At 60.2% G+C, this 23500-nt stretch overlaps 1 protein-coding gene across 4 annotated transcripts; it reads left to right on the plus strand.

Moving 5' to 3' along the window:
• The first annotated feature begins 236 nt into the window (after positions 1-236).
• On the plus strand, positions 237-22925 carry PEG3 (paternally expressed 3). 4 transcript variants are annotated; one of them, XM_045580374.1, is made up of 11 exons: positions 237-388; positions 4371-4441; positions 7249-7320; positions 8820-9291; positions 9971-10051; positions 10845-11069; positions 11151-11260; positions 13962-14064; positions 14730-14819; positions 15177-17447; positions 17583-22925. In XM_045580374.1, exons 4-11 carry the CDS (start codon positions 8898-8900, stop codon positions 19508-19510), a joined length of 5202 nt encoding a protein of 1733 aa, XP_045436330.1. In that variant the 5' UTR covers positions 237-388; positions 4371-4441; positions 7249-7320; positions 8820-8897; the 3' UTR covers positions 19511-22925. The 4 variants fall into 4 exon arrangements, with proteins under 4 accessions (XP_045436330.1, XP_045436329.1, XP_045436331.1 ...); XM_045580373.1 differs by lacking the exon at positions 237-388 and adding an exon at positions 2654-2768 and having other exon boundaries at positions 9971-10099; XM_045580375.1 differs by lacking the exons at positions 237-388; positions 4371-4441; positions 7249-7320; ... (2 more) ...; positions 10845-11069; positions 11151-11260 and adding an exon at positions 13450-13792.
• Positions 22926-23500: the final 575 nt, after the last annotated feature.

The following is a 23500-nucleotide window of genomic DNA, read 5'->3' on the forward strand; positions in this document are numbered from 1 at the left end:
CCACCCCCCCACCCTCCTCCAGACCCCTGTCTGGGCCCCTCGCGTGGGCTCAGTTGACGTCAGCCTGCGGCCCTGGCGCCAAGCGGTAGCCTCGGCAACGGCGCGCTGATTGGCAGCGCCCGGGGGCGCCGCGGGGGGCGCCCGGGTGGCGCGCGGCGCCGATTGGCCGGCGCCGGCCCCGCCCCTGCGGAGAGCCGCACAAGTAGAGCGGGCAGCGCCCGCCGCAGACGCGGAGCCGGAGGACCTGGTCGGAGCGGAGGAGCGGACATGTCCACCCGGGGCTGGTGGCGCCTGCGGGCACACGGGACCGTGCGGGTGCGCTAGCCGGTGCGGCTGCGCCTCGCTGGCCGTGCGGCCGGCGGCTGCGCCTGCGGCGCGGGGCGGCGAGGTGAGTCCGCCCGCCCACGCCCGCCGCCGGGTCCCGCCGCCGGAGCCGAGCCCTCGGCGGGCGGGCGGGGGTCCGCGGCGGCGCCAGCTGGTGCGGCCGGCCGCCCGGCGCAAGCGGCGCGGGGTCAGGGATGCCGCGCTATGTTGCGGCGATGCAGGCGGCCACAGGCGGAGCGGGGGGTTTGCCGCGATATAAGCGGCCACAGGCGGAGCGGGGGGTTTGCCGCGATATAAGCGGCCACAGGCGGGGCGGGGGGTTTGCCGCGATATAAGCGGCCACAGGCGGAGCGGGGGGTTTGCCGCGATATAAGCGGCCGCAGACAGGAGCGGGGGGATGGCCGCGATATAAGCGGCCACAGGCGGAGCGGGGGGTTTGCCGCGATATAAGCGGCCACAGGCGGAGCGGGGGGTTTGCCGCGATATAAGCGGCCGCAGACAGGAGCGGGGGGGATGGCCGCGATATAAGCGCGGACAGCGGGAGCGGGGGGGATGGCCGCTCTGTGTTGCCGCGATGTAGGTGGGGGACAGGAGGGAGGCGGCGGGTTGCCGCGATATAGGTGGGGGACAGGCACGCGATGGCTGCGGTGCTGACGGGCTCCTGTCACGGCCAGCCTGCCCGGGTGGGCGTCCAGGCGGCGGCCGGTCGCTGCCGAGTGGGTGGCGAGGTCTCTGGGTCCGCCCGCTTTCCCGGGCTGCGGGCTGCGGGGCTGGACCCTCATCCCAGGCGGTCCCTGCTCTGGGGCCGCCTCGCATCCTTGCAGCGTTTAGGGGCGGAGCTCGATTTGCCGCAGTGGCCGTGGGAGGAGCTAAGGGCTGCAGGAGGCGGTCCAAACGCTGTGACGCCAGCGGGTTCTGTTCTTGTGACGGCGTCGGGCTGGCGCCCCCACCTGCCATGGCAACATGATCGCTATAGGCGACTTGCTGGGCAGGCGCTGTGCTGATTGGTTAGCGGCAGATTGGGGGCAGGCGCTATCCTGATTGGTTAACTGCAGATTGGGGCGGGGCCGAGGGCTGTCGTCACAGCCACTGTGGGCTCTGACGGCCTCGGGGCCCCGCCCACCACGGCGCCATCTTTGATGGGGGCAGCTGAGGTTTGCCGCGCAGGCGCAGTGTTGCTGGCTGGCCGCAGGGCCGGGGCCGCGGGCTGTGGCGGCTGCAGCGGTGAAAGGCTGCGCGGGTCCTGCCTGTCTAGTACCTTTCTGGCTGTGACGGTCCCAGCCTGACTAGGATGGGGTCTGAGCTCTGACTCAGATAGAGCCAAGGATAGTGTCCGATTTGTCGGCGGAGCCCGTGTGGCATCTGGTGCGCAGGCACAGTGTCTGCAGTTTGCCATGGCTGTTGCCGCCATGGAACCGTCTGTCTGGAGCGACAGGGATACAGGCTGTCTGTATGCCCATGTGTGAGGAGGGCGAGCTTCTGAGGCTCACCGCGGCCCTGGTAGACTTTTCAGGGCTGTGTTTACCCTGGGGTGTGTCTGGCTGCATTTTCTGGCTGGGGGTGTAGCGGTGGGGGAGCAGCCGAGGGGCATCGCACAGGTGGCTCTGTGATCGTTCGGGACCGGTGCCCTGCAGCCCTGTAAGTTGTCTGATAGGTGGAAGCCTTTTGCTCAGGTGCCTTCATGAATGGCAGGAGGGCAGGCTGCAGGGGCGGGCCCGAGGGCGGGGCTCCTTAGCCCACCTCCTCTGGCGCTATGCTGGCCCACAGGTGTCCGCTGAGGCAGACTGCGCAGGCACCATCTTGAGTGACAGCGTGGCTGGCTGCAGGGGCGGAGCCCGAGGCGGGGCTGCGTGTTTTGAGTGACGGGTGGGGGCTGCAGTCCTGCGCGCTCCCGCGCTCTGGGGGCCGACAGGTGGCCGATGAGGCTTACTGCGCAGGCGCCATCTTGAATGACAGCGGGGCTGCAGAGGGCGGGCCTGAGAGGGTGACGTATTTTGAGTGACGGATGGTGGGAGGCGCAGACCCAACCCATCTTGCGGTGCCCGTTGGCCCTTAAGAGGCTGACTGCGCGTACGCCATCTAGTGGCCCAGCCGGGGTGGAGCCCAGGGTGGGCCGGCCCCGCCCCGTGATGAATAAATGAGGTACGCTGCAGGGGCGGGGCTTGGGAGGGCCTGGGGAGCCCCGCCCACCAGCACCACGTCCGCCAGGCCATCTGCGCAAGCGCCATCTTGAGTGGCGGTGGGGCGGGCCGCGGGGGCGGGGCGAGGGCGGGGCCGCGCTGTCCTGAGTGACAGGTGGCGCTGCAGACCCCGGCCCGCCCTGGCCCTGTCCGCTGGCGGCCAGAGGCTTCCAGAACAGCCCTCTCCTGAGGGATGGCGGGGCTTTGGGGGCAGCCCGGAGGCCGCAGCCAAGGCTTACTGCACAAGGCGCCCTTCGGAGGGCGGTAGGGCGGAGGGGCTGCGGGCGGGGGGCGGGGGGGGGCGGCTGCAGGCTCCGAGCCGCCTCCGCGGTCCCTGCTGCGCAGGCGCAGAGCGGCCAGCAGCGCGCTCGCCGCAGTGGCGCCATCTTACGTGGCCGCGCGTCATGGCGGCAAGAGCCTTGCTCCCTCTGAGGGGCGCCAGAGCCGCGCCAGAAGTGGGGGGCCAGGTTCACCTCACAGTTCTGGGGGTCACTTAGGAGAGAACGGAGGCGGCGGCGTGTGGGGGCCCGAGGGCCCGGGCAGGCCTCGCGGGAAGGGTCGGGCCTGCAGGGGCAGGACTGGCACGAGGATGGCCACCAGGGGGCGGAGGGCGGGAGGCGGCTCTGCTGGAGGCGGGCCTGGGGGCGGGCCGAGGCGGGCATGAGAGGCGGGGGGCGGGGTAGGGAGGTGGGGGCAGGCAGGGGCGGGCCTGCAGGGGCGGGACTGTGGCGCGAGGATGGCCACCAGGGGGCGGGGGCGGAGGGCGGGAGGCGGCTCTGCTGGGGGCGGGCCTGGGGGCGGGGTAGGGAGGTGGGGGGCGGGCCTGGGGGCGGGGTAGGGAGGTGGGGGCGGGGTAGGGAGGTGGGGGGCGGGCGGGGGCGGGGCCTATCCGCATGGGGCGGGGTTTCCTGCTGGGAGGGCAGCCTCGGGCGGGCAGCGGCCACGCATGCGCACAGCCATATGCGGTGTGGCACTTGCTGCAGGACCCGCTTCCCGGGCTGAGTTTTTTATTTATTTATTTTTAAATTTTTTTTATTAAGGTATTATATGTGTACATATCCTACCGTTGCCCCCCCACTTCCATACATGCCCTCCCTCCCCAAAGTTTTTTTTTTTTTTTTTTTTTTTTTAAGCTTACACCCGCTAGTGATAGCGTTAGCAGAGCCCACCGGGAGCAAGGCAAGGCTCTGTAAGATTCGCTGATGATAGCACTGCCCCAGCATAATGTGACCATAGCAACAAGGGTCTATGGGAGCTGGGCGCTTCCCGTCACTTACATACACGCGGTGGAGCTCAGGGTCCGGCCCTGCATCGCCAGCCATTAAATGGCAGCACCGGAGCCTCACCTCCCTTCTCTGAGGGGCACCCACGCCATTATCCCACGTGGTGTGCATGGGAAACAAAAGTCGATTTTTTACCCCCAAAGTCTGATCTGTAATAGTTGGCCATGAGCTCTGAGATTGAGTCCTCAGGGCCTCTGCTTTTCTATGAGGCGAGAGCACGTGGTGAGGGTCAACAAGAGACAATAAAAGTGAGGTGCCACACCCAGTCCCTGGCCTGTCATTGGCAGTGAATAACCGTGCCTTCTCAGCCACGTGCCCCCCCCGCCCCACGGCCTTTGCCTGCAGCGAGTGGCAGTGCCATCCAGCCAGTAGGCGGGCTTCTGAAGTTGACAGCCCAGGGGACAGCCAGGGCCCCAAGAGCATGTGGCCCTGCCACCCGGGAGGGCTGTCCTGGTCTCCCCTGAGCCCTGTGAGTGCCCGAGAGGAAGGGGCTGCTGATGCCGTCACCACCCTCCCCCCCTCAGGAGGAACCTGGTCATGGCAAAGCCCACATGACGGCTCATGTTTTCCTTTCCTTCCCCAGTTCTGCCTTCTCCATCTTCTGCCCTCTTCCCAGACGGCTGGCTAATCCCAGCGCCAGGTGGCCGAGTCCAGGTGAGCGAACTTGACTTCTCGCCGGGTGGCGCCACCCCCTTCCTCCTCCTCGCACCCGTGGCCCACCCGCACGGCCGCAGCACCCTTAGTGCTCTCAGAAAACACACACACACACACACACACACACACACACACACACACACTCCTGGTAGGTCCCGTGTTCGCTGGACATTCTGCCTGGCCTCGAGCCACGCTTTGTGGTACCCTCACTCTTCCCACCATCAGCTACCCCCTCGCGCCTCCTCTTTCTCTCTCGCTGGGCAATTGAAGAAGCACGAGTCCCTAGTCACCACAAACCTGCCCCCGGGGAAAGCAGGTGTGTCCCTGGCGCTCACAGCGTGTTAAGTAACGAAAGGCATTGAGCACGTGATGCTGAGACTCAGGCACTCGCCGTGGGCAGCTGCCTTAACCCGGAGGCCGTGTAGGGCCTCCCGGAGGGAGCCGGGGGCATGCAGGTTGAGCCCTGAAGGGCGGCGGGCGGGAGTGTGGGAGGGGGGTGTTGGGAGAGGAGACGTGGGCGTTTCTGAGGGAACGGGAGAGGAGCCCACAGCCCAGCACTCCTGGAGCGAAGGAAGGACTCGGTCGGCGTTGGATGGACGTGGGGGACAGGTGAGCACGTGGCTGGAGCTGCAGCCCACAGGAAGCCACTGCGACCTCGAACCGGGGCAGGAACACAATGATCAGATTCTTGTGTTTAACATGTCATCTGGTTGCAGGGTTCAGAAGGGGAAGGTTGAAACGGTGGGTGCCAGGAGGCCACCCTCAGGTCTGAGGGAAAGGTGGTGGCTTGGATTTAGGGTCACGGCAGTGGGTAAGTGCACTATCCCGCCTCCACGGCAAGCTGATGTCTGACTGCTCCCGGGGAGCAGGCCTAAGCTGTCAGTAGGACATCCCCCCAGGGGTCCCAGATTGTGAGAGGGCACAGGCTGGGCTGAGGGCCCCCCGATGCATGAATTTCATGCACTGAGCTTCTAGTTTATTTGTATATATAAGGCTAAGTGACCATGATGCTCACTGACCACCAGGGGGCAGAAGCTCAGACTGGTATCTATATGTATAAAAGGCTAAGTGGTCATGATGTGCACAGACCACCAGGGGGCAGACACTCATACTGGTGTCTATATCTATATCTATATACCTTCAATATCTATATCTATATAAAAGGCTAAGCAGTCATTATGCGCACTGACCACCAGGGGGCAGATGCTCAGACCGGTAGCTATGACACGCAGTGACCACCAGGGGGCAGGGCACTCAGTGCAGGAGCTGCTGAGCTGCTGTTACTTGGCAGCTGTGGTTATCGAGCGATGCACTCTGGACCAGGGGGAGGAAGCCCGATTTTAGGGTGTATCACCCATGACCACCCTTCCACCATCTGGGACCCCCTCGGGGGGTGTTGGAGAGCCGGTTTCGGCCCGACCCATGCAAGCCAGCCAAGGGACCTCACTGGTGCACAAATCCATGCACCGGGCCTCTAGAATATTAATATTGATCAATGTCACCCCAATCAATTGACTAAGATGAAAATTTAAAAATTTAAAAAAAAATTAATAAGTTCAGTCTAAAAAAACACCTTTTCCTGCTCCTAGGTGATAAAAATTTTATTTCATTTTTATTTTAGATTCAGCATTTTCATATATGGTATGATCTCCCACCTCAAATTAATGATTGGCTAGTTTTCCTTTTCCTACTTATTGAAAAAAAATCTACATATCCCTTACTATGTTCCAGTGCCATTTCCATAGACTACTGCCTACTCAACTATGTATAGTTAACTTATTATGATTCTTAAATGGGTCAGCCTTCCTGTCATAAATTGCAAGTGATTTTCTTTTGATTTTTTCTTTCTTTGGCTTTTTGGTGTAGGCAAGACCATCACTTCTTATTTCCATGTCATCTTTCTGCCTTTAGGCATCATACTGTAAAATAACTTTCTTACCCCAAGACTTATCCAACTATTTCTTGGTGATGGAAAAAATAAAATAAAAGAATCCCATGGTCAAATACACTTGTAAAGCACTAACCTTTACGCCCCTCTCTTGAAGAGTCGCAGTAAGACGTGTTACTGCTCACTGCGTTTACGGCGATTTACGACATACGCCTGCTCTACAAGAGTGTCCAGAACAGAAAATATATATATTTCTTAAATGTCCTGTTTGGCTTGTTGGCCTTTTGACATAACAAATCCTCAGAATATTGCTCTAAATGGAATTCTTCCAGGTTACAGTAGAGCCGCTGTGCAGTTCCCACCAGCATGCTTGGAAATTCCATGAGATGATATACTTTAATTTGGGGAGGTGCCTCTGGTTTATTGTAGCTTCATTTATGGAGGTGCTGTTTTTTCATATTGGAGCTCCTCCCACTTAGAAAAAGGATTGTTGACACATATTTAAGGAGTCTGTTATAAGTTATTTCCTTATTAAGTTATAACATCCCCCAATTGGTTCGTAAGAGAATGACAGTTTTACACCTTTCTTTATGCCTTAGATGTGTTTCTTTGTAATTAGCTCACACTCTAGAACGATGTTCAGTGAGGACAGTGTTCAGTCTTCACGCCTCTTTCCTTGAGCGAGTGGTCGGAGTGCGTTAGTGCTAACCTTCGCCTGGTTTCACAGAGAAAAACCCAAAGGTGTTCTGTTTCCTTCTCCCAGTGGGTGCATGTGACACAGTAAATGGTCTTTTGTTGAAGGCGATGGAAAAGACCTCACCCCCAATGACCATTTGGAGGATGGGTCTTGGGCACTTTTTTTTTTTACGTTTCTTCCTTGGTCACTCGTCTTGTATCTCTTCCTGTGAAATGTCTGCAGGTCGCTGGCATTTTGACTGTTCCTGTGCGTAGTGGCTTGTTCGGAAGTTCCAGAGAGGATCTGTCCCAACAGGTGACTTGCATGCCTGAGCGGGTCCCGCTGTCCCTGAGAGGCTGGGCTGGATCTTGTCGGGGACCCGGTTTTGTCTCCGGCGGGCAGGGCTCCGTGCTCTTCCCCCTCCCGGAGGCCTCCGCCCTCGCCGAGGCCGCCCTCTGAGCCAGTGCTCAGCCAGGACACTTGCTGTCCGCTGCTTCCAGTGCCTTTGGCGCTGCCACCCCTCCTCCAGGAGGGCGGGGCCGCAGGGGCCGGGCGGGCACCATGCTGGTGCGCATCTCCAGCAGAGCGTAGCCATGACAGCAGGAGGGCGTGGGACCGCGCCCACCGCCTTGACTCCCAAACGATTGGAACTCCTTTTCCCCTTTAGACATATTAAAACAAAACAATATTTTTTTAAAATACATTTTTTTAAATTGACTTCAGAGGGGGAGAGAGAGAGAAGCATTGATGATGAGACAGAATCACTGATTGGATGCCTCCTGCACGCCCCAACACTGGGGATGAGCCAGAAACCTGGGCTTGTGCCCTGATGGAAAATCGAACCCTGACCTCCTGGTTCATAGGTCAGCATTCAACCACTGAGCCACACCGCTGGGCAGCTTAATTTTAAACATGCAGCTACCCTTTTAAAAGACCGTGTGTCGTGCGTGGTTTTCTTCTTCTCTAGAAGGAAAGCCCATAAGTTCACGCAGCCCCAACCTGAGATTTTCTCACGTGTTGCCCACTTCACACCAGGGTAGCACGCAACAAACGCGGAGGCAATAGAAGCATCCATGATGAGAGAGAATCATGGGTCAGCTGCCTCCGGCACGCCCCACCCTGGGATCAAGCCCACAACCCGGGCCTGTGAATTGAACCCGGGACCCTTTAGTCCGCAGGCCAATGCTCTATCCACAGAGCCACACCTGCCAGGGCGGGTGGTGAGCCTCTCAGCCATTCTGGCTTATGGAAGCTTCATGGTCCTCAAACGGGGGTGGTCTCTGGTTCCTCGTTTGCAGAATCTGGGCAGATGCCAAGACTCAGAGTAAATTGCCCAGGATCATAAAACCAGTCAGTAGTGCTGACCGGTGTGGCTCAGTGGTTGGACATCCATCTATGAACCAGGAGGTCATGGGTTGATTCCTGGTTTGGGCACAGGCCTGGGTTTCAGATTTGATCCCCAATAGGGGGCGTGCAGGAGGCAGCTGATCAATGATTCTCATCATTGATGTTTCTCTCTCTCTCCCTCTCCCTTCCTCTTTGAAATCAATGGAAATATATCTGTTTTAAACAAAACAAAAGCCCATCAGTAGCGACCTGACTCCTTCAATGCATGCGGTGCCCAGAGGCATGCCTGTGCCTGGGTCCTGTGTGTGTGTGTGTGTGTGTGTGTGTGTGTGTGTTTCTGGGGGTGGGGGTGGGGATGACGCACCGCTTGCCCCCCCCCCCCCGCCTTTTTGCAGAGGCGTGCTGACGCCCTCCCCCGCAGGCCGCCGGGCCTCACCCCGGCACGTGTGTCTCCTTGCGCTCCGCAGGTCCCCACTGGCTTCACGGCTGCTGCGTTCTTCCCGTCACCCGTTTCGGTTGCTCAGCTGACCGCTTTCTCTAGAAAGATGCTGCCGCCAAGGCGCTTTTACTTCGGCAAAATCAAGAAGTCCTGGGCCCCAGACCCATACGAGCTAGACAGTGACCTGGCTCAGGACCCGCATGCCATCGTAGGAGGAAGTCCGACTGACTCTGAGTTTTCTCACCAGAGGTTTCGGAATTTCCTCTATGTGGAATACGTAGGGCCCCGCAAGACCTTGCTCAAACTCCGAAACCTCTGCCTCGACTGGTTGCAGCCGGAGATCCACACCAAGGAGGAGATCATCGAGCTCCTGGTCCTCGAGCAGTACCTGAGCATCCTCCCCGCCAGGATCCGGCCCTGGGTGCAGGCCCGGCGGCCGCAGACCTGCGAGAAGCTCGTGTCCCTCCTGGAGCTGTACAAGGAGATGTACGAGCCGGAAGGTGAGGCGGAGCGGGCCACGCCCACTGCTGCTGGCCACGCCCACTGCTGCTGGCCACGCCCACTGCTGCTGGCCACGCCCACTGCTGCTGGCCACGCCCACTGCTGCTGGCCACGCCCTCCCCGGGACGGCCAGCGTGGGATGGGGGGGGGGGCTGGGGAGCAGAAGCACAGGGCTACAAACCAGCCGCCCCCTGAGGTGGGAGGGAGGGTGACGCCCAGGGCGAGGGCCCATGAGGAGCCTCACGTGTCTCGTGCTGTGGCCCCGGCTCCCTTTTTTTTTTTTAATCTTCCACCCGAGGGCATTTTTTCCATAGATTTCTAGAGTGGAAGGGGGGCGGGGGGAGGAAACATGGACGTGAGCCAGAGCCACCTGTGGGTGCCTCCCTCACAGGCCCCTCCTGGGCTGGGAACCTGCAGCGGAGCTGTGCGGGCCCTTGGCCAGGAACCCACCCAGGACTCCTCTGTCCTTGGGCTGGAGCTCCAACCACTGAGCTACCAACCGGGGCCCGGCTCCCTTTTGGAGACCGGAGGGTGTGGTAGGCCTGGGGGCGAGGCAGGAGTGGGCACAGCCCAGTTCCCACCAGGCGGTCCCGGGAGGTGGGGTGCGGTGGGGCACGGGGGGACGCGAGAGGGTGGGCAGGGGGTGGCCGGCACTAAGCGGGCGCCATGTCCTCGTAGACGACAGTGACGCCCAGGGCGAAGACAACATGAACCGGAACGGAGCAGACTTCCGCCCGCCGCGCACCCCCTATTTCTCCACTGAGTACCGAACTGGGCGGGCTGCAGCCGCGGCTGCCATGGCCGAAGGTACACTGTGGCATCGGGGCCCCTGAGGGGGCCCGCCCCCGCCCCGTCCCCGTCCCCAAGGCAGGCGCGGCTGCTCCGAGATCTGAGGGGGGCGCAGGCTCACTGATGACAGATCGGCGTTTTTATACCCACGTGGCCTGCCACGGAGTGGCATGCGGGAGGGTACCTTCGGGGTGGCAGCGTTTGCCATTGGAAGGTGGCAGTGGCTGTTCAAGCCCCACCCGCAGCCTGCCCAGGCGGGCGGGGCTCCATCGCTGTCTCACTGCTGAAGTCCTTCAGAGAACGTGGACAATTCTTCAAAAATCAGTCCTCGTTTTTTATATATTTTTATTGGTTTCAGAGGGGAAGGGAGAAGGAGATAGGAACATCAATGATAGGAGTCATTGATCGGCCGCCTCCACGCCCCACACCAGAGGTTGAACCCGTAACGGGGTGGGGGGGGGGAGGAGGCATACGGCCTGATCAAGAATCAGATTGACCTCCTAGTTCACAGTCAGCCCTGGGCCACGGAGTCACACCAGCCAGGCTGCTCGGTGACCTTTTTAAAGGAGCGTGGCTTCGGGGGAGGGTGCACACCGAGAGGCTCGGTAAGGAGGCCGAGGGGCTGGCGGCCATCTTCCTGGAGGTGGACTTGGCCCTGGACGGCCTGGGGAACCGATGGGAGTGTCTGCAGGGGCGGAGCTTCTGAAGTAAGCTTGGGGGGACACGTCAGCGCTGTGCTCACCCCCGTGTCTGGCTTTCGCAGGAGAACGGGACCGGGACTGGGACCAGGACTGGGACCGAGAGCGAGCCTGGGACAGGGACCAAGCCTGGAACCAGGCCTGGGACCGCGCCTGGGACCGCGCCTGGGACCGCGCCTGGGACCGGGGCCGGGCCTGGGAGCGCGCCCGCCTGCGGGAGCGGGAGCGCAGGGCCCGCAGCAGAGAGCTGGCCGTGCGGGAGCGCTGGCCCTACAGGATCCTCCGGAGAGGTAAGCCGGTCCGGCCGCCCGCACCAGGGGCCAGGCCCTGCCCTGCCCTGCCCTGCCCTGCCTCACGGCCGCTCTCCGCAGGCTTGTTCCACCGGGACCTCTCCCTGCCCGCCACGATGGAGCGGAACATGGCCCTGGAGAGAGGGCGCCGCCGCCGCAGCCTCATGATGCAGTGCGAGCTGCAGTCCCAGGTGTGTGTCCGCTCCCGCGCTCGTCCTGGCACAGAGCGTGTGTGTGTGTGTGTGTGTGTGTGTGTGTGTGTGTGCGCGCGCCCCTAAGACCCCGCCTGGGCCGGGAGCCCCCGCTACTCCTGGACGGGTCCCAGGTCTGTCCCCAGAGCGGCCAGTGGCCGGAGTGACCGCTCCTCCGGGGCTCAGAGGCCTCCCTCCTGCTCAGGGGCTCCTCGTGGTGCCTGCGCCCCGCCCCGCCCCAGCAGCCGCTCCTGCGGGACTGGGTGCAGTTTTGCAGCTGGGGGTCCCACTGGGGATTACAACGCAGAGGGAGCGCTGCAGGCTCCCCCGAGTGCTGATGCGCAGTCCACACCGAAGCAGCAGCTGCTGTCACAGCGCATCGCCGTCCGGGTGTGACGTGCATTTATCACCGTCCCATGGGGCAGATGGAGGCAGACAGGAAAAGCCCTCCCCTTGGCCCTGCCCTCGGGCCCGGACCCTCGGCTCCTTCGGGCCACCTCGTGCGAGGTTCTCGCCAGCCCCGGAGAGGCGCGGGCTCCTGGCCGCCTCTCCGGCGGGTTTTGGTGCCCGTCCCCGGCACGGCCGCTCGCTCCCCTCCAAGTCCGGTGCCTGTGCTCCTGTGTCTCCCAAAGACGCACCTCCCCATGCAGCCCCTTTTCTCTGGTTCTCTTCTCCCTGGAGGCCACGGGACAGACCCAGAGCGAGGCGTGTTCGCCCTTTGGGGTTCAGTGTCAGACCGGGGCGTGTGTGAGCTCGCTGGGAGCTGTACGTCCATGCTGCCCCCAGCAGTGTGCTATCCACATCACCAGTGTCTTTCCAGAAGGCACTTCCCTGTGTAAACCACACGCCCCTGAGAGCAGCCTGCCCTCCCCCACAGCACGGCCAGGCGGGCCGAGGCCCTTCTCCCCGTTTCACAGACGAACCCGAGGCCTGAGCTTCCTGTTCCCCAGGCCGCTGGGCTCCACATGCCACCGCCCTCCCTCCACCCTCCCTTCCCACGGCTCTGAAACGGGTGGGCTCCCGACGGTCCCCCTCCCTCCCTCGGCGCGCCGCAGCCTGGTGCTGTGCTCGGTCCCCCTCCCTCCCTCGGCGCGCCTCAGCCGGGTGCTGTGCTCGGTCCCCCTCCCTCCCTGGGCGCGCCTCAGCCGGGTGCTGTGCTCGGTCCCCCTCCCTCCCTCGGCGCGCCTCAGCCGGGTGCTGTGCTCGGTCCCCCTCCCTCCCTCGGCGCGCCGCAGCCTGGTGCTGTGCTCGGTCCCCCTCCCTCCCTCGGCGCGCCTCAGCCGGGTGCTGTGCTCGGTCCCCCTCCCTCCCTCGGCGCGCCGCAGCCGGGTGCTGTGCTCGGTCCCCCTCCCTCCCTCGGCGCGCCGCAGCCGGGTGCTGTGCTCGGTCCCCCTCCCTCCCTCGGCGCGCCTCAGCCGGGTGCTGTGCTCGGTCCCCCTCCCTCCCTCGGCGCGCCGCAGCCTGGTGCTGTGCTCGGTCCCCCTCCCTCGGCGCGCCTCAGCCTGGTGCTGTGCTCAGTCCCCCTCCCTCAGCGCGCCGCAGCCTGGTGCTGTGCTCGGTCCCCCTCCCTCCCTCGGCGCGCCTCAGCCGGGTGCTGTGCTCGGTCCCCCTCCCTCCCTCGGCGCGCCTCAGCCTGGTGCTGTGCTCGGTCCCTCTCCCTCAGCGCGCCTCAGCCGGGTGCTGTGCTCGGTCCCCCTCCCTCCCTTGGCGCGCCGCAGCCTGGTGCTGTGCTCGGTCCCCCTCCCTCCCTCAGCGCGCCTCAGCCTGGTGCTGTGCTCGGTCCCTCTCCCTCCCTCGGCGCGCCTCAGCCTGGTGCTGTGCTCGGTCCCCCTCCCTCCCTCGGCGCGCCGCAGCCTGGTGCTGTGCTCCCGGACCACGCCCTCTGAGAGCAGCCATGTTCGGTGCAGCAGTGAGAAAAGGTTCCGGAAGATTCTGTATAGAAGACTGAGTAATACAGAGAATTTAAAAATTTTCTAAGGAAAGGACCCATTAGAACACAGCAGACAGCTGTGAATGGAAGGCACTTAGCGCTTAAGCCCTCCGCCTCCCCGGCTTATTTGGAATTCCTACATGCCCAGAGGAGCCCGCAGTGTAGCCGTGTTGTGCAAAGCGTGTGTGTGTGTGTGTGTGTGTGTGCGCGCGTGTGTGCGCGCGCGTGCGCAGGGGTGGGAGGCCTGTCACACTTCCTGACCAGATGTCTGCTGAAACACACTTTCTTCCTGTTCCCCGCACATGCCATGTGTAGTTGATGGTTAGCCTGGTGAAGCTTTCCCAGCATCCCCCTCTCTCTGTGTCACAATATTGCCCACCCCCGAATGCCCCCCAAGGCTCTCTACAAACCTTGGCTCACTCTCCAGCCCCCGACCTGTGCCTCCACTAAGCCCACTAGCACTGATGTCTGTACCCACTTTGCTGCTTATTGTTCTCTAATTGTTTCACGAGTCTTTTCTCTCCAACCAAATTATAAGCTGCATGAGGGCAAGGAATGTGTGTCATGCGTCTTTTGGATCTTCCTCAGACTATAGCGCCAAGGTAGGTACAAAGTAGGCCCCTAGTTAACCTTGACCTGGACCACTCAGAACCCCAAACGCTGTGAGCACTCCTGCCGCCTTTGTATGTCGTAGCTCCCGTGTCGCCAGCGTCCTGCTCTCGCTGCGCGCCCCTCCGACGGGACCCTGAGCGTCTGTGTTTGCTGTTTCAGGACGCGATGTCATACGAGGACATGGTGAAGCTGACCGAGGACCGGAAGGCTCAGAACTCCATCAAGGACAACATGGAGAACTACCAGAAGCTGCTCTTACTGGGTGAGCCGCTGCCCCTGCAGGCACAGAGCGCCCGCCCCCCTCCTCTCTCCTCTTCCCACCGTGGTCTGTCCGGACGTCCGGGGGAATCAAAGCTTTGAAAGCACTCAAAGCAGAAACATAAATGAAGAGGTTTCTGTTGTTCAGAAATCCTCTGGTTCTGGGGGACACGGAGAAGGCACTGCCCAGCGCCGGTCCTCTCCCAGGCGGTGACCGCAGAGGCTGCGACACACTCGGAGCGGGACGCTGACTCCCGGGTGCCCGCCTAGTCGCCTGGCTCGGGGGAGCAGGCTGCCGCCGAGGGTCTGGCGCCGCGGAGGGAGCTGCAGAGGCCTGAGTGAGGCAGGGAGCCCGGAGGAGCTCCTGTTTGCAGGAGAGGCAGGGAAGAGGCCTCAGGAAGTAGGCGGAGCCTAAAAGGATGCAGTGGAGGTAGGGAGACAGGGAGGCCTCGGTAGGAACGTGGAGGTGGAGTCAGGAGGATGGACCACCTCCCGGTTAGAACGAGCTAAGGAACGGTAGTGAGGAAGGGAAACTGCGAGCACAGAACGTCCAGAGGATTGGATCTGGGCTGCTTCCTGTGTGGCAGCTCAGCGAAGGGCAGACACCACTTTATGGTGCTGAGACTTGGTCCCCAACTCGAGTGTGAGCTGTCGTATCATTGTGAACAGGGCTTCAGCTTGCCGAGGACGATGGCCACTCCCACATGACACAAGGCCATTCACGGTCACAGAGAAGTGCCTACCCCAGCACCAGCCGAGGTAAGCTCTAGGGAGACATGCGCAGCGGCCACTCGGATCGGCGAGATGGCACGAATACACACACGTACATGCGTACATACATGCGTACATACATGCGTACACACGTACATACATACAGTGAGTCCTCACTCAGCGTGCTCAGGCTCTGGGCTGAGGTACGGGAAATGAGCGTTACCATAGGCCAATGATGTCCGCAGAGGTGCACCCCCACGGCATCTCGTCTGTTAAAACCTGGACCGGCTGCACCGATAGGCCTTTAGCAATCGTATCTGCACCGCCTTCACGGAAGACCTCCTGTCTGTCGCTTTGCACAAGCGCGGGAGCTAGGGGGCACTCACCCTCGGTGTTTCTCTCCAGGTCTGGGAGCCACGCCTGAAGCCAAGAAGTCAACCCACCGCCGTGGGATCTGCGAGGAGGAGCCTTCGCACGGAGCCATCATGGAAAAGTTCAACCAGGATGCCTCGCGCAACCCGGCGCCCGGACGGGCCAGGGAAGCCAGCGACGGGCTCCTGAGGCTCCCCAGGAGGCCAGACCTCGACCTGAACAGACAGTCCGTGATCCAGGAGCGGGCCTGTGCCGGGAGCGCCTGTGCGGGGAGCGCCTGTGGGGGAGGGGCCTTCGATTGTAACCCCAACCTGGTTCCCAAAAAGAGGGTTCTGGAGAGAAAGAGGCGCTATCAGTTTGACGCCGACGCCAAGGGGTCAGGGCAGGAGCAGAGGGGCTCCCCGCGGAAGAAGCCCTTTGAGTGCAGCGACATGAGGAAGGCCCTGAGCATGAGCGGCCTCAGCGCCCCCGCCTCCGAGGTGCCGCCCCCCGAGTTCGCGGCCATGCCCTACGTGTGCGACGAGTGCGGGAGGGAGTTCGCCGTCATCTCCGAGTTCGTGGAGCACCAGATCATGCACACCAGAGAGAACCTCTACGAGTACGGCGAGGCCTTCATCCGCAGCGCTTCCATCAACCGCAGGAACGCCGCCCGGGGCAGGTGCTACGAGTGCAAGGAGTGCGGGGAGGCCTTCCACAGGAGCGCCGAGCTGGCCGAGCACTGCCAGCTGCACGCCCGGGAGCGCCAGGCCGAGGGGAAGGCCGAGAGCGAGGAGCCCTTCCTGCCCAGCCCCACCTTCAGCGAGCTCCAGAGGATGTACGGGAAGGACAAGTTCTACGAGTGCAAGGTGTGCAAGGAGAGCTTCCTGCACAGCTCCGCGCTGGCCGAGCACCAGCAGAGAGCCCACGGCAGAGACGACAAGGAGGGCGAGGGCCCCAAGCCCGGCCCGGCCTTCCAGGAGCTGCAGCGCATGTACGCCCTGGGGGCCAAGGAGAAGATGTACGCGTGCAAGGTGTGCGGGGAGACCTTCCGCCAGAGCTCCTCCCTGAAGGACCACCAGAAGGCCCACTCCCGGGCCAGCCCGGGTGAGAGCAAGGGCAAGGCGGCCGAGGAGGCCTTCCTCCCCGGGCAGCCCCCGCGGCGGCGCCCGGGCTCCTTCCTGCAGGAGCAGCTCTACGGCGTGCGGGGCGCCGCGGGCGCCTACGGGCAGCCGCCCCGCTTCGGCGAGCCCCCCGCCGCGCCGCCGCGCAGCCACCTCTACGAGGGCGGGGCCTGCGGGAGCTCCGTCATCCGCAGCGCGCCCTTCCCCGGGTCCCGGCGGAGCCACACCATAACGAGGCCGCCCGCGGACGAGGACGAGAGGGCCTTCGCCGTCAGCTCCAACCCCGACGACAGCCAGAAGGCGTCCGTGAAGCTCCTTGGGAGGAAGCTCAACGAGAGGTCTGTCATTCTCAGCCTGTCCTTTGCTGGAGCCCCGAAAAGTTACGGTGCCGTGGGGCCCACTTTTGCCAAACCGAAAGCGGTGGCCACATCCACCATTACCAGCGCCAGCGCCGCCGAGCAGAAAGCCCGTGCCGGAGAGACCTCCGAAGAGAAGAAGGACGAGAGGTCCGTCAACCACAGCGCGCCCGTCTTCAAACTTCCCAGAGTTCCCATCGCAAGGGAAAGGCACGAGAGGGGAGGGGCCTCCAGTCTGAACGACAAGCAGCAGAAGACGTTCCTCAGAGCCAGCCCGAAGGAAATGGACAAGAACAACAACTACCAGGACTCTGTGATCCGCCGCGTGTCTGCTGCCGAGGCCCCGAGGAGCCTCGGCGCGGAGGGCGCCGCCGAGGTAAAGATGGAGGGCGCCAGCGCCCCTGAGCACCAGAAGGCTCGCGCCAAGAAGAAGAACATCGAGCGCGGGGCCTGGGAGCCCTCGGCGGTCCACCCCCTGCCCTTCGGGGAGCCGGAAGCGGTCCGCCCCCGCGAGAAGCTCTACGAGTGTCCCGAGTGCGGGGAAGCCTTTGTCCGGAGCGCTGACCTCGCGGAGCACCAGAAGACCCACCACCGGAGGAAGCCCCTGGGAAACGCCGGCTACGAGCGCTCGGTCATCCGCAGCCTGGCCTCCGCCGCGCCCGGGACCAGCTACGCCGACCGGGCCGTGCAGGCGGGCTATGATCGGGAGCCAGAGGGCCTGACCTGCATTCAGCAGCCAGGGCAGAGCAGTTTGCTGGAGCAGATAGTGGGCATGAGTTTCGTGAAAGAGCCCGTGCAGAGCTACGCCGAAGAGCCAGAAGGCAGGGCCTGCATGCAGCCGCCAGAAGGCAGGGCCTGCATGCAGCCGCCGCCAGGCATGACCTGCATTCAACCGCCGCCAGGCATGACCTGCATCCAGCCGCCGCCAGGCATGACCTGCATCCAGCAGCCGCCAGGCATGACGTGCATTCAGCCGCCGCCAGGCATGACCTGCATCCAGCAGCCGGAAGGCATGACCTGCATCCAGCAGCCCAGGAAGAAGAGTTTCCTCGAAGACCTGGTGGAGATGAGCTATGTCCAAGAGCCCGTCGAGACTTACGGTCGGCGGCCAGTGGAGCTGATCCACGCCCTGCAACCAGGGGGGAGGAGCGCCATCCAACAGCCGGCACAGACGAGCCATCCCCGACAGCCCATGGGAATGAGCCGTGCCGAACAGCCAGCGCCGACAAGCTACGCCCCACGCCCAGTGCCAGGGTGCAAGGACTGTGGGCAGTGCTTCGCTGCCACCGAGGCCCTCGGCCCGCATCAGAAAATCTACGCCTGCGAGGAGTTCCACGGAGGCTCTGTCGTGCGGGGCGCAGGCCGTGGCAGGTCAGAGTACGAAGAGCCGGAAGAGGAGGAGGAGGAAGATTCTGAAGACTCAATCTACGGCTGTAAGGACTGTGGGTTGGGCTTCGCAGACCGGGCCGACCTGAAGGACCACCAGAAAGTCCACGGCAGAGAGTACCTCGTGGACACGCGCGAGTACGCGCAGTCCGTCGCCCACACCCACTCCGTCAGCGAGTACCAGCGGGAGAACACCGGCGAGCAGCTCTTCGAGTGCCCGGCCTGCGGCGAGTCCTTCGTCCACAGCTCCTTCCTCTTCGAGCACCAGAAAGTGCATGAGCAAGACCCCTACTACGGCCACCAGAGATACAGCGAGCCATTCCTGCACCCCTTCATCAGCCCCCAGAGGTTCCGGGCCCCCCAGGCCGGTCCCCCAGGCCTGTACCTTCAGTGCCACGTGTGCGGGCAGGATTTCATCCACGGCTCCGCCTTCAACGAGCACCTGGCCCTCCACGCGGGAGCGGGCTCCCAGGAGCAGGCCCCGAGGGGCAGCGCGGCCGCCAGCGCGGCCGCCAGCGCGGGCCTGGCCTTCGCCCAGCTGCAGAGAAGCCAGGAGGAGAGGCGCCACCAGTGCGCCGTGTGCGGAGAGGCCTTCCCCAGCCGGGCCGCCCTGCGGGAGCACAGGAAGGTCCACGAGAAGGATGCCGAGCCCTACGACTACGGGGCTTCCTTCGTGCACACCTCGTTCCTCACCGAGCCCCCCAAGGGGGTCTCCCCGTTCTTCGAGTGCAAGGACTGTGGCCAGTCCTTCATCCACAACACGGTGCTCCCCAGCCACCAGAAGTCCCACGAGGACGAGGAGGAGGAGCAAGCGGCAGCCGCCCCGCAGGTGGAAGCCAACGTGCTCATTCCTCGCCAAGTCCTGCGCATCCAGAGCTCCCACGTGGAGGCCGCGGAGCCGGAAGTGGAGGCCGCCGAGCCCACTGTGGAGGCCGCCGAGCCCACTGGAGAGGCCGAGGGGCCAGAGGGGGAGGCCGCGGAGCCCGACGGCGAGGCCGAACAGCCCGACGGCGAGGCCGAACAGCCGCACGGGGATGCCGACGAGCCGGACGGCGTGGGAATCGAAGACCCCGAGGAGAGAGGGGAGGAGCTGGAGGGGAAGGCCGAAGAGCCCGAGGAGGACGCCGACGAGCCGGATGGCGCAGGATTCCAAGACCCGGAGGAGGAGGAAGACGACGATGACGACGACGACGACGACGACGACGATGACGACGAAGAGATCCAGGTTGAAGAGCCATACTACGACTGCCGGGAATGCGGAGAAACCTTCACCACCACCTCGGCCTACGGGGACCACCGCCAGACCCACGGCCGCGTGATCATCTTTGAGTCTGGAAACGGCTTCGGGGAGAGCACCCACCCTGCCGGGCACGCCAGCGCCAGCGCCAGCACCAGCACCAGCACCAGCACCAGCACCCACGGCAGCGACAAGCCTGACGACAAGGCCTTCAAGTGTGACGTCTGCGGCCAGCTCTTCCACGACCGCCTCTCCCTGGCCCGGCACCAGAACACCCACACCGGCTGAGAGCGGGGAGGTCAGCAAGCCGCCCCTTCCTTAGGACCTGCCCTCCAGAACTCACCGCAACCCACACACGTCAGGACACTGAGCTCAGCCCGGACACTCTGACTCAACAGCCCGGATGGAGAGGAACCGAGGAGGAGGCGGCGGTTCCATTGGTCTGAACTCCCCCGGCACACTCCAGTGCGCGCATGCGGGGAAGCCACAGCACACCCTTCCCTTTCATCCTAGTGGTCAGCGTGAGGGACAGTCCTAGGCGGCCGGAGACTACAGAAATAGCCCCAACCAAATACTTCTGTGCCCTACCTGTCCTCTTCCTGAGCTGTACATATCATAGCAAATCGTAGCCAACAGTGGTCACAGGAACTTGGACTTCACGACACCAGAGTTACAGTTTACCGTGCAGAGATACCTCCGTGGTACACTTCCGTCTTCTTGGGATGAGGAAATGAGCACCATACTCCAGATACCTTCGTTCCTGTGAAAGCTTTCTTGTGCATTATTTTCACCCCTTGAGTATCTCCTTGAGAAACTGTGTTGTTCCCTTACCCTGAAATACTCCTGTAAGGTGTAGGCATGCAAGACACATGGCCTTTCCTCTGTGCTGATTGAGAAGAGACGTTCTCTGAGCTTCCTTCTCGGCCATCATGCCTGCACCAGCTCCTTGGCACCTGACGCTGTAAAGCCTTTTGCGACCTGTGGATTGACCCTTTGTGACCCCCGTCGACCCCTTGCCACACTACCTCGCAGTGATCCTCATGCAGACATACTGTGAGCATGTGTGTGTGTTTAGCCGACTTAATGTGTGCGCGCTACTGAGTCCCCAAACTCCCAGCCTTTCCCCGTGCACCTTGCTGCTTTGCCTTTGAGAGAGTGGGCTGCAGCCATCACTAGATCACGCCAGTGCCTACCGAGGGCGGAACCGCGAGCAGAGCCTCGGGCTGTGAATGCGGCGCCGGTGACGGCTGTCGCTGCTCTGGGCGCGCTTCCTGCCATAAGTGATGAGGAGCAGCACGCACCCCGAGCTTTCTCTTACCGCCCCCTTCCTGACCTCACCCGCCCGACCCTCAGCCCCCGCCCCTGCCTCTTTTCTTTTCCTTTTTTTCTTTTCTTTTCTTTCTTTTTTTTTTTTTTTTTTGAAAGAAGAGCTTTCTTTACAGTCAACCTAAGCTTAACATGGACTCAGGTTCCCAGCAGCCTTAATTTGTTTTGTTACCAGCCGTTCTGCCTGCTTTCGCCCCTCCCCCAGGACTTCGGAGCCACCCGTCATTAGTGCCCGGTTGGTCTGATGCCCATCAGTTCCAGACCGACCTCACAGCTCGTGGTTCCCGTGTCGTCTTCTGTGGACCACGTGCTCCTTTTGCTTCCCCTCCCCCTCGCGTCACGACTATTGAGATTTTTCTTTTTTTTCTTTTTTTTTTTCTTTTTTTTTTCTCTTTTTTTTTTTCGGCTTTGAGTTGACTGGAAAAATAATTTGAAAATTTGGGAAAAAAAATTCGAAAGTGGATCTGATGAAGAAGTGAACAAAGGATAAGAGCAGAATGATTTGAGAAAGAACATGCCCATACTTTGTTTGGGAAAATGTGCCCAGATCTCACGCTCCTCCATCTGCGTGGTCAGGGCTAGAGGAGAGGGTGTCAGATCCGCAGGGAGCGCCCCAGTCCAGAGAGGTGGCGAGACTGAGGGCGCAGAGGGGAAGGAGTAAGCCAAAGAAGGGAGTCCTTACCCAGCAGCAGACCTGGCAGGGTGAGGACCCGGACAGAGGGAAACATCTGGACTGGATTGGAAGGCCGGGCCACTGAGGATGCGGCCTGGGCAGCTTAGAAGGGGGCCATCTGGAGGGCATGTCATCGGCGAGGGCCCGCTGCATAAAAAAAAAGGCCGGAGGTTGGAACGGGCATCCGGGAGCAGCAAGGCCCTGGAGAAGGGAGCCATGGCCAACACTGGGGTGAACTTGGGTTCCTCCCCGTTGGCAGCATCCATCGGTGGCTCCTTCTCGGAAAGCCACTCGCCAAACGTCAGGGTGTCCGTTCCAGCCTCGTGCTAGTGAGAACTTAGGAACAACCTCGATGCCAAAAGATAGAGCAATTAAGTGAGCGTATCTGATTCTCGCTCAGCTGTTTTAAAAAAGATAATCATGCAGAGTTATGTAGTAGCGTGGAAATATATTTACAGAATATTAAGTGGAAAAAGCAGGATACAGAATTATATTTATACTGCAATTATAACTGTTTAAAAACGTACGCTTTTAGTCAACAGCTGCTGTGTTGTTGTTGTAGGCTTCTAGTTGAGCATTATTTTTCTTAAATTCCTTGATGTTCTTAACGGTAGTGTTACTAAAAAGTTTATAGTCACCTCTCCATTGTGAACAAAATTGGTACTCATTATCAAATACCTGGAAAATAAAAGTGGAGGAAAAAAACAGACCATATTCCCACCGTCCAAAGACAGATCCACCCTTTAATATATCGTTTCTTATTTCTGTGCACAGTTTATGATTAGAACCGTGTCGAAACGTGTATTCAAAGTTGATTTCTATTACCCTTGTTTTCAAATGTTCCTTAGTAATAGTGATCTGATTAAAAAAAAAAAAAAGTTTATTATGCCTCTGTCACAAGCATAATACATACCCAGAGGAAAAAAATTGGAAGATACAATTAGAAAAGAAAAAACAAATTAGAAAAGAAAAAACATCACTCATGTTCCCAACACCTGACTATCTGGATCTGTTTCCTCCATCTTGTCCCAGTGCACAAACGTGTGGTGAATGTTGACCATGTAAGCATCCAGTCTTCAGTGAGAAAAAGCGTGGAGATTCATTAACATAGTGTTGTTGTTGTGGAATTAATGGTTCAATATTCTGTCTCAAATCCCTTGGGTGATCTTTGGTGTTTTGCTATTAAATCTTATGTATGTATTTTCCCATTGCAAATATAATACTCAGAATTTGGGGGAATTCAATCAAATAGAAAAGAATCCACCCATATTCCCAGCACCTAACAGCTCCTACTAACATCTGTCTGTGCACCAGTCTGTGATTGTTAGGGCGTTAATGATAAGTATGCATAGAGTCAAAGATGGGAAGAAATGTGGAGGGTCGTTAAGAAATAGTGGTGTGGTTGTGGGATTACGGTGAAGAGTTTTGTCTTGGTCTCCTTGAAGGATCTTGATCATGGTGTCTTGGTAATCCACCTTTATTCCATATATTTCCATTGTAAACGCAGAAGGTGTTCATCATAGAAGCTTGGAAGTTGCAGAAATGTAGAAGAGATAACACCCATATTTCCATCATCCAAAGAGTGTGGTTAACATCTTGATATGTTTTTTCCATCTTGTTTCTGTGCACAGGTTTTTGATTTAATATGGTTGTGGTTCTTATATCTATCTGTAATAGTATCAATAAAAATAAAGTTAACAATAAGATCTTTCTCAGTCTCTTCTTTTATCCATTTTAAGCGTCTGGGATTATTAAATATAGTTCTTTAAATTATAAATCCAAAAACTTAGTGCCTTCTTAGGCCATAACATTTGCCCTAAAACCCTTCTTTCAGTTTTAAGTATTGCATATTTCGATTCGAAGGGTTTTTCAAATGCACGATTCCCCATTTTTAACTATGTTTATGCAATTAAAACATTTTTAATCTTGTTTAATTGGTAGATGAGTGGATAAAAAAGCTGTGGTACATTCACACTATGAAATACTATGCAGCAGTAAAAAAGAAGGGTCTCTTATCCTTTGAGACAGCATGGAGAGACCCGGAGAGCATCATGCTAAGTGAAACAAGCCAGTCAGAGAAAGGATCACATGATTGCACTCCTGTGGAATCTAAGCAATAAACTGATGCACGGAGTGGAACCAGAAACATGGAGCATGGACCAGAGTGGGGAATCTCGGAGGGGAGGTGGGGGAGGGTGGCTGGGTGGGATTTAATCAACCAAAGACCTCATGTGCAGATATGCCCGGCCCATGGATGCAGGCAAGGGGTGCTGAAGGCC

The sequence above is a fragment of the Pipistrellus kuhlii genome, unplaced genomic scaffold (assembly GCF_014108245.1).
Source record: "Pipistrellus kuhlii isolate mPipKuh1 unplaced genomic scaffold, mPipKuh1.p scaffold_m20_p_123, whole genome shotgun sequence".
Lineage (NCBI taxonomy): Eukaryota > Metazoa > Chordata > Mammalia > Chiroptera > Vespertilionidae > Pipistrellus > Pipistrellus kuhlii.